Source organism: Mastomys coucha, unplaced genomic scaffold (genome assembly GCF_008632895.1).
Source record: "Mastomys coucha isolate ucsf_1 unplaced genomic scaffold, UCSF_Mcou_1 pScaffold20, whole genome shotgun sequence".
NCBI classification, from domain to species: domain Eukaryota; kingdom Metazoa; phylum Chordata; class Mammalia; order Rodentia; family Muridae; genus Mastomys; species Mastomys coucha.
The window spans coordinates 125,494,308-125,509,547 of record NW_022196903.1 but is presented as its reverse complement, the minus strand read 5'-3'; the positions used below and the strand labels follow the sequence as shown (position 1 = coordinate 125,509,547).

At 37.2% G+C, this 15,240-nt stretch overlaps 1 protein-coding gene across 1 annotated transcript; it reads right to left on the bottom strand.

The window, feature by feature from the left end:
- Positions 1–8,194: 8,194 nt before the first annotated feature.
- On the bottom strand, positions 8,195–12,970 carry LOC116098363 (oleosin-B4-like). The gene is made up of 5 exons (XM_031381005.1): positions 12,892–12,970; positions 11,612–11,635; positions 10,358–10,390; positions 8,973–9,335; positions 8,195–8,223 (listed from the first exon to the last, which is right to left on the bottom strand). The coding sequence occupies exons 1-5, from the start codon at positions 12,968–12,970 to the stop codon at positions 8,195–8,197; spliced, it is 528 nt and encodes a 175-aa protein (XP_031236865.1).
- Between the last annotated feature and the right edge of the window lie 2,270 nt (positions 12,971–15,240).

Genomic DNA, 15,240 nt, shown 5'->3' with positions numbered 1-15,240 from the left:
TGTAGGTATTGAAGGGGGTTCTATGGGAGGAGTGGTGGTACAAAAGGGGAACAAGAATGTGATTAAATTCTATTTAACTAAAATATGTTTTCAAATGTTAAAAAAAAAGATGTCCAACTGTGAAATTTTATTCCAAGCTATTCATTTCCGTGATTATAAGGTAATTCTACCTTAGATCAGAAAGATAGGCAATCAGTTAGAATTATATAATTAAGCTTTTATAGCCAAATGTATATAGATCAGCATGGTTTTTATTTTCATTTTAAGAGTTGTTTTTATTTTTATTAATGCATATATATATGTATTTACATATACATGTGAGTTCACATATTCATGAGGGATAGAAGATTGTGTTTGATCCATTGGAACTATAGTTATAGGTGGTTGGGAGCCACCTGACATAGTTACTGAAAACCAAACTTGGGTTCTCTGCAAGAGCAATGGGTGCCTTTAAGCTTTGAACCATCTCTAATGGCCCTGAATCTTAGATGTTTCTAAATAATCCCTCTGACAGAGACCTCTTGTCAGTACTAGGGATGAAAAACACTGTTATTGTTATTAGGAATACAGGACTCAATAGAAGACAGTGCTTAGACATAATCATGACAACTCTAAGAAAGAAAAAGGAAGTGTTTTAGCTACATGTGCTGACACTCACTTGTTACCCCAGCACTTGAAAGGCAGAGTCAAGCCCACCTGTACTGGATGGAAGCAGAGACCCAGTGCTAGACCCAATACCACAAAGCACACATCTCAGTTACAGCTCGACCCCTCATGAATTCAAACACATCCAGCTTTATTTAGGTGAGACCTTAAACCCTGCCCTGAGACCCATCATATTGGGACCCCTGTGACCTGGAGAAGCAGATTCCCCCCATAGCCTGAGACCCAGGCACTCTCTGGTCCCCACCTGTGCAGGCTGGGAATAGGGTCCCTGCACAGGATTGATCCCACACAGCCAACACCCCAGTTGCAGCTCTATTTCCAAGGATTACAGGATCACAAGGAAGGACACACTCCAGTAAGAGACAAGAAGGCCAGATAATACCAGAAATAACCAGATGGCAAGAGGCAAGGCTAAGAACATAAGAACAAAAACCAAGTTGGGTTGGCAACATCAGAACCCAGTTCTCTCACCACAGCAAGTCCTGGATACCCAAACACACCCTTAAAACAAGATACAGATCTAAAATCTAATTCCATGATGATGTTAGAGGACTTTAAAAAGGACATAAATAATTCCCATTAATGAAAAACAATAAACTTTAATGAAAAACAAATAAACAAGTAGAAGCCCTTAAAGAAGAAATGCATAAATCCCTTAAATAAATACAGGAGAATGCAAACAAACAGATAAAGGAATTGAACAAAACCGTCCAGGATGGGAAGTAGAATCATTAAAGAAAACTCAAAGGGAGACAAACCAGGAGATGGAAAATCTTGAAAAGATTATCAGTAGTCACAGGTCCATGTATCATCAACAGAATTCAAGAGATAGAAGAGAGAATCTCAGCAACAGAAGATAGAATACATAGACATAACAGTAAAGAAAAGTACAAAAAGCAAAAACCTCCTATCTCAAAACATTCAACACTCACATTTGAGAGAAAGAAATGCTCCTAAAACTTGTAACACATGTTGAACCTCACACAATAATAGTAGGAGATTTCAACACTGAACTCTCACCAATGAACAGATCATGGAAATAGAAATAACATATAGGCACAGTGAAACTAAAAGAAGTTATAAACCACATGGATTTAACAGATATGTACAGAACATTTCACCCTAAAACAAAAGAATATACTGTCTTATCACCACCTCATGGTACCTTCTCAAAAATCAAGTGATACCTCAACACATACAAGAGCATTGAATTAATCCCATGTATCCTATGGGACCACCAAGGAATAAGGCTAGTCTTCAATACCAACAAAAACAACAGAAAGCCCACATACACATGGAAGCTGATCAACTGTCTACTCAATGATAGCATGGTCAGGGAAGAAATAAAGAAAGAAATTAAAGACATTTTAGAATTCAATGAAAAGGAAAGCACAACATACCCAGACTTATGGGACACAATGAAAACAGTGATAAGAGGAAAACTCATAGCTCTGAGTGCCTCTAAAAGGAAACTGGAGAGAGCATACCCTAGCAGCTTTACAGCACACCTGATAGCTCTAGAACAAAAATAAACAAATAAACCCAAGAAGAGTAGACAGCAGGAAATATTCAAACTCAGGTCTGAAATCAACCAAGTAGAAACAAAAAGAACTATACAAAGAATCAACAAAACCAGGAGATGGTTCTTAGAGAAAATCAACAAGGTAGACAAACCCTTAGCCAGACTAACGAGAGGGCACAGAGACAGTATCTAAATTAACAAAAAGGGAGATATAACAACAAAATCTGAGGAAATTAAAAATAGAATCAGATCTGACTACTAAAGTCTATACTCAACAAAACTAGAAAACCTGCATGAAATGGATGATTGTCTAGACATATACCAGGTACCAAAGTTAAATCATGAAGCAGATAAACCATCTAAACAGACCCATAACCCCCAAGGAAATAGATGCCAACATTAAATGTCTCTGAATTAAAAAGAAGCCCAGAGACCAGATGGTCTTATTGCAGAATTCTATCACACCTTCAAAGAAGATCTAATACCAATACTTCTCAAACTATTCCATAAAATAGAAACAGAAAGAACACTACCCAATTCTTTCTATGAAGCCACAATTACACTGATACCTAAAGCACAAAAAGAGCATACAAAGAAAAAGAATAAAGACCAATTTCCCTTATGAATATCAGTGCAAATATACTCAAAAGAATTCTTGCAAACCGAATCCAAGAGCACATCAAATGACCACCATGATCAAGTAGGGTTCATCCCAGGGATGCAGACATGGTACAATTTATAGAAATCCATCAATGCAATCCACTATATAAACAAATTCAAAGAAAAAAAAAAACACATGACCATCTCATTAGATGCAGAAAAAAACCTTTGACAAAATACAACACCCAACATGTTAAAAGTATTGGAGAAATCAGGAATTCATGGTGCATATCTAAATATAATTAAAGCAATATACAGCAAACCAATAGCCAACATCAGACTAAATGGGGAGAAGCTCAAAGCAATCCCATTAAAATCAGGAACTACATAAGAATGCCTACTCTCTCCCTATGTATTCAATGTACTACTTGAAGTTCTAGTCAGAGCAATTAAGACAACAAAGAGAGATCAAAGAGATACAAATTGAGAAGGAGGAAGTCAAGATATCACTATTAGCAAATGATATGATAGTATACATAAACAACTCCAGAGGTTCTACCAAAGAATGTCTACAACTGATAAACAACTTCAGCAAAGTGGCTAGATACAAAATTAACTCAAACAAATCAGTAGCCTTCCTCTACTCAAAGGATAAAAAGGATGAGAAAGAAATTAGGGAAACAACCCTTCATAATAGTCACAAATAATATAAAATATATTGTGTGACTTTGACTAAACAAGTGAAAAATCTGTATGACAAGAACTTCAAGTCTCTGAAGAAAGTAATCGAAGCCCTTAGAAGATGGAAAGATCTCCAATGCTCATCGATTGGCAGGATTAATATAGTAAAAATGGCCATCTTGCCAAAAACAATCTACAGATTCAATCCAATCCCCATCAAAATTCCAACTCAATTCTTCATAGACTTAGAAAGAGCAATTTTCAAATTCATTTAAAATAGCAAAAAAATGTAGGATAGCAAAAACTATTCTCAAGAGTAAAAAAAAACTTCTGGGGGAAAACACCATCCCTGACCTCAAGCTATACTATAGAGCAATAGTGATTTTAAAAAAATAAATGGTATTGGTACAGAACAAGGCAAGTGGATTAATGGAATAGAATTGAAGACCCAGAAGTAAATCCACTCATGTATGGTCACTTGGTCTTTGACAAAGTAGTTAAAACCATTCAGCAGAAAAGACAGCATTTTCAACACATGGTGTTGGTTCAACTGATGGCCTTCATGTAGAAGAATGCAAATTTATCTATACCTATCTCCTTGTAGAAAGTTCAAGTCAAGTGGATCAAGGACCTCCACATAAAACCAGATACACTGAAGAGAAAGTGGGGAAGAGCCTCGAACACTTGGGCATAGGAGAAAACTTCCTGAACAGAACACCAATGGCTTATTCTTTAAGAGCAACAATCGACAAATGAGACCTCATAAAATTGAAAGACTTCTGTAAAGCAAGGGACACTGTCAATAGGACAAAATGGCAATCCACCGATTGGGAAAAGATATTTATCAACCCCTACATCCAGTAGAGGGCCTATATCCAAAATATATGAAGAACTCAAGAAGACAGACTCCAGAGAACCAAATAACCCTACTTTAAAGTGGAGTACAGAACTAAGTAGAGAATTCTCAAGCGAGGAATCTCAAATGGTTAAGAAACACTCAAAAGAAATATTCAACATCTTTAGTCATCAGGGAAAGGCAAATCAAAATGACCCTAAGATTTCACCTCACACCAGTCAGAATTGCTGTGATCAAAAATACAGGTGACAGCAGATATTGGAGAGGGTGTGAAGGAAGAGGAACTTTTCTCCATTGCTGGTGCGACTGCAAGCTATTAAAACTACTTTGGAAATCAGTCTAATGGCTCCTGAGAAAATCGGAAATAGTTCAACATGATGACCCAGTTATACTAGTCCTTGGCATATTCCCAAATGATACTCCAACATATAACAAGGGAACATGCTCCACTATGTTCATAGCAGCCTTATTTATAATAGCCAGAAGCTAGAAACAACTCAGATGTCCCTCAACAGAACAATGGATACAGAAAATGTGGTACATATACTCAGTGAAGTACTATACAGCTATTAAAAACAACTTCATGAAATTTGCTGGCAAATGGATGGGACTAAATAATGTCATCCTGAGTGAGGTAACCCAGACACAAAAGAACAAACATAGTATGTACTCACAAATAAGTGGATACTTGCCCAAAAGCTCACAGTGCCTATGATACAACCTACAGACCATATGGAGAGTAGCAGGAAGGAAGACCAGGGGGGGGGATGCTCCAGTCTTGCATTGATGGGGGAAAAGAACAATTGTGGGAGATGGAAGGAGAGGGGGACAAGGGATGGAGAAAGGAAGAGGAGAAAATGAGGGTGACAGTATCACAATCTGGAGAAGACATGAGAGAGGTACAGAGGGTCAAAAAACTTGAATAAAATTACGTACCAGGGGGATGAGGAACTAGGGATAGCCACTGGGTGGTACCAGACACCAGATAAGCATGAGGCTCCCAGGACCCAATGGGATTGACTTTAACCATAATGCACAAAGAAGGGTAGATAGAACCTGTGGAGACAACATGGCCCCTGGTAGAGGGAAGGGGCCACCCACCCATCTCAGAGTTTTTTAACCCAGAAATGTTCCTGTCCAAAGGAAGAACAGGGACAAAAAGTGGAAGAGAGACTGAAGGAAAGGCAAATCAAGGAACAGCCCTACCTGAGGATACATCATGTCTGCAGACACCAAATCCAACACTGTTGCCCTGGTCAAGAGGCACTTGTGGACAGGAACAATTACGGCAGTTCCTGGGGAGGTCCAGCCAGCAACTGACCAATGCAGATGCGGATGCTTGGAGGTAACCATCAGACTGAACTCAGGGAACCTGGTGAGGAAGCTGGCAGAAAGGCTAGAGGAGTGGAGGGGGATTGCAACCCCACTGGAGAAACAACGTAGGCTGGCCAGACCACCCAGTTCTCCTGGAGACTAGCCCACCAATCAAGGAGTGTACCTAGACAGATCCATGGCTCTAGATACATATGTAGCAGAAGATGGCCTTGCTGGACAGCAGCTGGAGGAGAGACTCTTGGTCTTGAGGAGGTTTGATGTCCCAGAGTAGGGGGATGCTGAGTGGTGGAGCAGGAGAGTGTAGGTTGGTGGGGGAGCACAGGCAAAAGTGATAGGGAAGGGTAGATGTGGGATGGGGATTGGAGAGGGGTAACCAGTAAGTGGGATAATATGGGATGGGGGGTTGGTGGAGGAAATAACCAAGAAGTGGGATATCATTTGAGATGTAAATGAATGGAATGATTAATAATAATTTTAAAAGGGGAGAGGAAAAGTAAGGAAGCTCAAAAGTTCAAGGTCACTCTTGGCTACATATCAAGTTCAGAACTACCTGGGTTATATAAGACCTTGTCCCGGAAGAGTTAATATGTTACAAAAAGAGGTGGTGTCTGGAGTGGGAGAAACTGTGCTAACCGAGAGCTGTCATGTAATCTAGACTGGAGGATCTGGGAAAATCAAAAATGAATGCACAGCTAATTTTACATACACATCTTGCTGTTTCAATAGGGATGGAGAGACATGGACCAGAAATGGAAAACCGTTCCATACTGATAAATATCTGTGAACAGTAGATTAAGTTGGAGTTTGTTCTTAATTTTATTGACAATGAGAAGATTGTGGAAGAAGAAGTATAGTCAGGTATCTTTGCCAGCATTTCAAACTGGCATATGAACTTGGTGATACTGTAAAGTTGTGTGTAAAGACCAATAGAATCTGCTAATTGAGAAATTTGTTGTAATGTGAGCAGACTGCAAGTTTCTCTATGGGACTAAAAGATAGCTTGATGTAAAGAAGAAAAGAGATGGAAAATAGAACTCCTAGCAGAAGAAATAATCGAAAGATGATCAGCTTTAAGCAACCAAGGCCAAAATTTGGCATCTTGCTCTAAAAACAAAGAAAGGTGTGATGTGAACCGGTTTGTTTGTGAATGTCCTGCCTAATTTCCAGCCTTGTGTTACTTAAGGCAGTGTTGATTTGGATATGACCTTCACTATGTAATCCACATTGTCCAAATATGCAGGAAATCACTTCATAGGAAATTAATATCCATCCTTTTTTGTCTGAGGTTACAGAGTTTATTAAGTTTTATTTTCACTTATTTTCTATTTTTTCTAGACTTTAGATAAATGTTTTCGTGGATAATTTGGAAATATCAGGGTAGAGGCTACTAGACTTCTTGCAACATATGCAAACAACTTTTTCCTTTCATCCTCTCCAATGTTAGTTTTCAAATGTTTCTATACTCTAGTTTATTGTTTCATATATTTTGCATCATGTACCTCCCCGGGGATACCCGCAGAGTGAACAGAGTTGACCAGAGTAGAAAAATCCAGGTATTCAGGCTGTTCTGCTCAGATCCCAGGTTAACTTTCTCATTAACACTAATGCTGAAAGTGAGATGTTTAGGATTTTGATGTAGGCTACTGAAGTCTTCATTTTTATCTTCTAGATTCTGGACCACTTGTATTCCACATATTTCTACAGTCAGAAAAGTGAAGAAGGTCTAGGCCTTACCTTGACTATATTGAGCCCACCAGTTGAAAGAGGCTTGGATCTACTCAGCTTGATTCTTTCTCTCTCTCTCTCTCTCTCCTTCTCTCTCTCTCTTTCTCTCTCTCTTTTTCTCTCTCTCTTTCTCTCTCTTTCTTTCTCTCTCTTTCTCTCTCTCTCTCTCCCCCCCACTTATAAGCTTGAGAGGTAGAATGGGAAATATAAAATGATCCTTCTATGATTATTTATGAAAGGTATCTGATAAGTGAATTTCCTCTCATAACATTTTCTATGGTGTAACTAAGTTCCTAAAACTGGAGGGAAGTAGAAGGTGCTCCAACCACACAAATATGTTATATCTTATTGAGTTTTATTTTTACTTATTTTCTACTTTTTCTAGACTTTAGATAAATGTTACAGTTCTGGACACTAGAATTGCAAAATGTAAATAAAGCTCATTCTTTTCTGAAAGGTATAAGGAAGACTTTGTTGCAGGCCTTTTCCCTTGCTCCTGGTAGTCCTTGGGACGCTGTCAAACCCAAGATACCCAGAAATATGGAACAATAATACTTGAGCATTGAAATATTTTCAGCAAAGTTTGCAATGTAAGTTCTGCTCGAACTAAGGAAAGCTTGTATAGTGATAATTTGGTCCAAGAATATTATCCTTTGCTCTCAAACACATGTTAATCCACTATCAAATTCCTAACATCTCCAGGGCACAGATCAGGATGGAGAACCATAATCTTAGAAGAAAAACAGGAGCCAAGGTATTTATGCTGCTGATTTTATTGATGCTTTGAACTTGAGGAAAGGCCAAATGATTTACTCCTGGGAGACTTCTTGAACATCCTCTGAAACAAAGAAAATGACTTTAGAAATCAAATAGTCCTAAACATGTGTCTGATACCTTCAACATCCAGTAGTCTTATTAAAATACATTATATTGATGGACATGGTGGCACATGCCTGTAATAGCACTCAGAATAATGAGACAGGAAGATCACTGAATGTAAGGCAAACTTGGGGACTGTCTACAGAATTCCAGGCAAGGCTGGGCTACAAAGTGAGGCCCTGTCTCAATAAAAAGAAAGAAACAGAAAGAAAAAGGAAGGAAGGAAGGAAGGAAGGAAGGAAGGAAGGAAGGAAGGAAGGAAGGAGGGAGGGGGGGAGGGAGGGAGGAAGGAAAGAAGGAAGGATGGTATTAAGCAAGAGAAAAGATAGAAAAGAGAAGAAAAGGAAGCGATCAGGAGGAGGGGAAAAGAAAGAAGAAAAAGAAGGGGAGATGATTAAAGAGAGAAAAAACTTAGGAACACATCAAATTAATCTGATAATAAAAGAAATTCAGACAGGGCAGAGGAAACACTTGGTGCTGTGAGAAAGAGGGGCTTTCTATACGTAGATACAAGGTGGTGAGAATGACAAGAACAGAGCTGGGAAAGACAGGAAGAGACGGTGCAAGACTCAGAGAAATGCTAAAAGCTGGGGAATTGAAAGAGAAATTTACTAAAGGATAGAATTTAATGAGCCTCAAGGGAATCATTGGAGACCACCTTTAGCTGGCTCTCCCTTTCATAGTCATTGGGACTGCTGTTGTACTGACCCTGCTCGTTTCTCTGGCCACCTTTTCCTCGCTTTTTTTTCTGGCCACCTTTTCCTTTCTGGCTTTTCTGGCCTCCTTTGCTTTTCTGGCTTTTCTGGCCACCTTTTCCTTTCTTGCCTTTCTGGCCACCTTTTCCATTCTGGCCTTTAAGCTCACTGTGACCACGGCCTCCTTGGCCACCTTTTCCTTGTTGACTTCCACTCTGACGATCCAGGACTTCCAAGCTGTCATCATCATCAGGGCTTCGTTTACCACGTTGGCCATTCTTTCCTTTCTTGGACTTGATGTCCACCTTACCATGCTGATTTAGTTGATCTTGAAGATGGGTCTTTATTTTCTTTAGCCCTGAATGTATATCAGCATCTTTTGGGGAAACAGAAGACACATACAGAAAATCAAAAACAGAATCATCATGAGCAATTTAGTGAGAAGTTGTTTTACTTTGATAGATTGTATTAAATAGTGATTAGGTCCAATACGTACAAGAATATGGACAAATGGATCTTGCTTGTGTGTGTATAATTACTTAGTGAGAACCATTTTGCTTCTCTGTCCCAAATTTATTTTCCCCTATCTTTTGATACACCTGTTATTTTTATACAGCACCATCTATCCAGAACATGAACTTAGCATGATACATATGAAAGCTCCTGTGTTCTATCATATTTATCAGTGCCTAAGAGAAATCAGAATATAAAAATGTTGTTTAAAAGATGTTGTTACACAACATGCCTGTTGCTTAAAGGATGGGTATATAATTGATTTGCCATGTGTGATATCTTTCACACCCTGATACTAATTCAGCTTGATTATATAGGATTTTAACATTCTAAGACTAAGGGATGTATTATTGACTAGAATACAAGCATAGATTTGGCTGTGGGTTATACCATCTTTTGTATGAGGTCTTTCCTCCTATACTCTGAGATCTCGAATTCTCTATGCCTAGTTCCTTAACATTGAATGCTTATGCACTAGCTTCACCATCTATTAGATTCTGGGTACCTTAAGTATACTAACCATGATCCATTTAGCTGTTGCAAAGGTAAATAATCAGAACATTTCTTTTAGAAAACCTGAAATAGGTGTGTCATTCCAAGGACAGCCAAAGAAAGGAGAGGGGGAAAGAGTTGTTTCTTTATCTTTCTCATTTTGCTGCTGTTATAATTTTTGTTTTGCATCTTTTGATTTTTGAACCTTTTTACAATGTGGAGCTAATAACTAAATAGTAGGATAGTGGAGAGAGGAGATTTTTAAAGGTTAGGCATGAGGTTTTTTTTAATCTAATAAATTAGAGGTACTTTATACTAGATCAGTAATCCAGAAATTGATAGACATCATTCAGAATAACTCCAAATAACTTAATTGAAGCTGAAATATCTCACGTTGTTGGTTGGAGTCTTCTGCTTCAAGGGCATCTGTGAAGAAAGAACAATACCCATGCACAAAGGAGTTTAAAATTGCATTAAAAAAATGAGTGGAATGATCATTAACAATTCAAGGAACATGCTGAAGACAAATGGCTACATGGTTTTCAAAGGGTTTTGTTTACTGTTATGGATTGAACCTAGAGTCTAATGCTGGAACGATCAATAACAATTCAAGGAACATGCTGAAGACAAATGGCTACATGGTTTTCATTGTTTACTGTTATGGATTGAACCTAGAGTCTAATGCACAATAAGCAGGTGCTCTACCACTGGCCCAAATCTCCTTTCCCTTTCAGTTGCTAAATTGTTTGGACTAGACTTAAACTCACTCTATAGCCCAGTCATGCATTAGACCTATGAACCATCTGCCTCTGTCTTCTAAGGAATAAAAACTTGTACATTAATTCCTCTTATTTGATTCTCCCATGCCTGTAGTGAAATATTTAATGATTGGATAACTATAATATTTAAATAAATTACATATGTACTCACGATTCAAATGAAGGATATGCTTTTCTAGCTAGTATTATGTCAACTTAATGCAGCTAAAGTCATCTGAGAGAAATAAACCTCAATTAAAAAATGCCTCCATAGGATCCTGCTATAGGCAGACAATACCACAGGGCATTGTCTTGATAAGTGATTGCTTGGGAATGGTTCAGCCAATGATGAGCAGTGTAGCCTTGAATATCTGGCCATGTGGTATATAAGAAAGAAGATTGAGAAGGCCTTAAAGAGCAAGCCAGTAAGCCATGCTCCTTCTCAGCCTCAGAATTACTGCCTGCACTTACATCCTTGCCCTGCTTGAGTTTCTGCCTTGACTTCCCTCTGTAATGGATGCATAACCGGAAGCATATGGAAGCATAAGTGAAATAAAACCTTTCCTCTTCACAAGAGACTTCTATTATTCCATTGTTAACTTTGGTCTGTGAGACCACTTAGAGAAAAGCATTTAAAAATGAATGGTGTACATGTATTCTGCTGATATCCAGACACTATCTCACCAACACAAGAGACATGATATAAAAGGCTGGCTTGTGTCTAATACCATGATTTAGCACTACTAAAACATTGGGAGTTTTTGCTCTTTTGCTTTTTGAAACTTCCTAAACCCAATTTTAGAACTTCTAAATGACAAAAAAGTAAACAAAAATTAAACTGTGTTATGTTCTGAAGGAAAGTGAAGCATAGCCTTAAATGCGGACTGACCTTGCTCTTGAGAAGCTTCATCATCTAGGATTGTAAAAGAGAAATATAATAAGTATATTATTTGACCCAATATAGTCCAGCTATGCACTTGTATAAGTCGTAAGAAGTTATGAAAAGACCAAAGAGATTGCGAGGGAAATTAAGATACATATTATATACAATACACATGTATATGTAGTTCCAATACAATAAGCCATCATTTCCCAAAGTAGAAGCCTCGTCTTCTTTATGGGCTGAATATAAATCAAGAAGAAGTCAATCAATTGTATTTCTTCCTTTATGGTGTACTACCATGCTTGATGATGTGACTCCCTGAACAACATCAGAAACAACTTGAGAATCAAACTATCTGGTAGCCTTGCAACTCATTGTTTATATTAACAAGACTTTACTACCCAGAAGTAAAGTCTTTTTCCCAGAAGACAAGCTCTCCAAACAATGATGGCTTATTTCAGGGAGCTAACCAAAACCCCCTTAATCAAATACAAGTCTTTTCAACTCTCTAATGCCATAATTATTTACTCTCTATTATGGCCTTTCATGGCTATCCATATTCCCCATCATGCCTTAAGTTATATATTCCACCCATTTTTAATGAAGAACTCATCCCACCAAACACACCCCAGAGCTTCATTTTTTGAATATTCCAATTTTGCCTCCTGCTTTCACTCAAGGCATTAAGGGAAAGTAGAACTTTCTTTAATCACACATTAACAAGAAATTCATTTTTGTTCAACAACATATTGTTTTGAGTATTGTGAGGTATCCAAATTTTGCTAACATTCTAAGACATATTTTCATTCAAAAATTGCTCAGATTTTGATAAATAAATATTCTAACTAGAACTCTGTACTTAATTGAACTGTAATACTCTGCATGGGAAGAAAATGGCATTGCAAATCAATAGAAGAATCAATAAATTAAATTTTTATTAACCATGAATATTTAATAAAAATTCTCAATAGTTCTAAATGTTCAAATATTTGTTGGCAAGGAAACAAAATATCCAGGTGAGTTATAACATTTACACCTTATTCATACAGAGCATGGATGTGAAAAATACATGGATGTCCAAATAGTAAATGTGTACACTCTAAAGATGCTAGTTTAGAACATACACTGACATTTTCAGACACATATTTTTGTCACCAGTTAAAAAATTGATATAGGAACTAATATGGCCTCCCTTTGATTGACCAACTATCTGGATATTGATTTCTTAAAAGAAGTAGCTCAACTCTACCCTTTTCCATGAATTTCAACCTCATTTCCCCTCTTACCTTCATTGACCCTTTGAGCTGAGGTCAGGGCCAACAGGGCTATAGAGAGTAGGACCAGAAGAATCCTGGAGGCAGCCATGGTGTCTCTCTCTCTCCCTTGATGCTAGAGGAACTTCAGACACAGCCTTTATAAGACCCAGGGAAACAATGTCACTTTGTCACCTTGAAGACCATGGATGGGCACTTTCACCCATATCTAATTTGTTACCTGAACCTCAGCCAAACAAGGTGAGTTAAAGAACAGGATGTGTTCTTCAAAGGGAACAAAGAATTTCTACAAGTTCTTTGAAAGAATGGCTTATTCTCCTCATTTATTAATTCTAAGTATTACTAATTGTCTTCCACATTTAACATTCTACCTGGAACTGTGCTTCTCTGTTTTCTTACAGGAGCCAACACATTTCTGACTTTCTACTCAGTGACTCTGAAGTGACATTTTCCTATAGAATGAGCCAAAAGAATTACAAGGAAAACAGACTTAAAAAAAAAAAAACATAATTATAGGAAAAAAAACATAGGTCAAGGAAATCTAGGATAAGTTATCATATACAGCTTGGAAAAAGTCAAGAATAGTTGTCAATAAAAGAACAAACCCAATATTTCAAAGACAATAACTACTCAGAATCGAGATCATGAATTGAACGCACTATCAAATCTTAACACAAAATAATCAGAATAATAGCTAAGTTGGAATCCAATATTCTGTAATGGTCACTGAGTGAACTAAAGGTGTTCAGTTTGGAAAGGGATTTCTTTTAGATACACCTGTCACTCCATAATATCAAACAAAGAGTCATCTTGTTTGAGTCCTTTTGGAAGGTACAGCTATCAACTAAGAAAAAGAGGACTTTTTTGGTAATATTAAAATAATTCCATACTATAATTAAAATTATCTTCCATTATTTTAATTCATTTTTAAATTGTCTTGAATTTTTTAAATACCTTAGAATACTATAAATAAACTTAGTAAAATCACTAATACTTCAAATAATGAATTTGGGTTCTCCATTAAAATGTCCTATGAGTCAGTTTCATCCACATGCAAAACTGATAGGTATCTTTATTATCTGGACACAATTTATTTCTTTCCTCTCAGGGAATTATGCTTTCTCCTTGGCTTTTTTTCAAAGAAAGATATCACAGCTTCTCTACATACCCTTCAATATAGTATTTTAATCTTGTTTCTTTTTCAGGATACTTCATATGTTTTCCTTCATTTCTCCAAATTTAAGTTTTATATCTCAGTTTCCTTCTTTTATTTTAATACTCCATATAAAGCACTCAATAGATGATAGATAGAATAATAAATAGACTTCACAATATGTAGGTAGATAAGAAATAGACATCATAGAGATAGATAGATGACAGCTAGATGATAGGTACATAGGTAGATAGATGAGAGAGGGAGAAACAGAGAAAGAAAGACAGAGAGAGAAATGTAGATAATAGGCAGATAAGTGTATAGATAACTAAATGCATTATACTATATATGATATATTTAATGCGCACTGGGATTTGTTCTAAGTATTTATCCCATAAGGGACTAACTCACTTGATCTCTATAGACTTTAACTTTTAAAATATTTAACATATTTAGTATGTTTATGTAAAACTTAATCTTATATATAAAGAAACTTGGTTTACATTTGAATTTACTCTTCAAAATGTGGTTCTCAAGACTGGTAGGACACCTCAGGGAATTGAAGGCACCACAGACCTAGTGCTTATGACCTGGCTGGAATGGGTACTGAGAACTCATATCCTCTGGAAGAGCAGAAATCATACTTCAACTCTTGAGCCATCCCTTCCTAATAGCAAAACCAATTCCTATTCCATCCATGTCCAGTGGGACATCTTGTTGATAAACAAAAACAATTCATTAAAATGATGGTATTGAAAATATAGCAAAATGCTTGCTTTCCACTGATCCATCAGTGTTCAAACTTTGACCTTGTTGATGCCAATTGTTTCCATCATTACAGCTCTCTAATCTATAGCAATTATTTCTGTACCTGGCTGATTGTCAAGAATAAGGTAAAACTTCATTCCAGATGCTTTCAATTTCTAGGTGTTGCAAAAGTAGGATTTGTAGACATGGCCTCTTGTCTCATTGGGCCAGTCACTAGACTAACCTTTCTGTGTTAGATATGCAAAAGGTAGGTCATGAGCTGTTATGAAAAAAGTCCCTGATTGGCCAGTGATTGTCCTTGATTTCATAATTCTGGAATTATGGTTTCAAAATGTTTTTTATAGAGCTCAGAGAACCTCCTGCAAAGGAAGAGGGACATGATTTGATGCTTATTCTATGAGATATGTATTAGGAATCATAATAGACAGGATGAGCCTCCT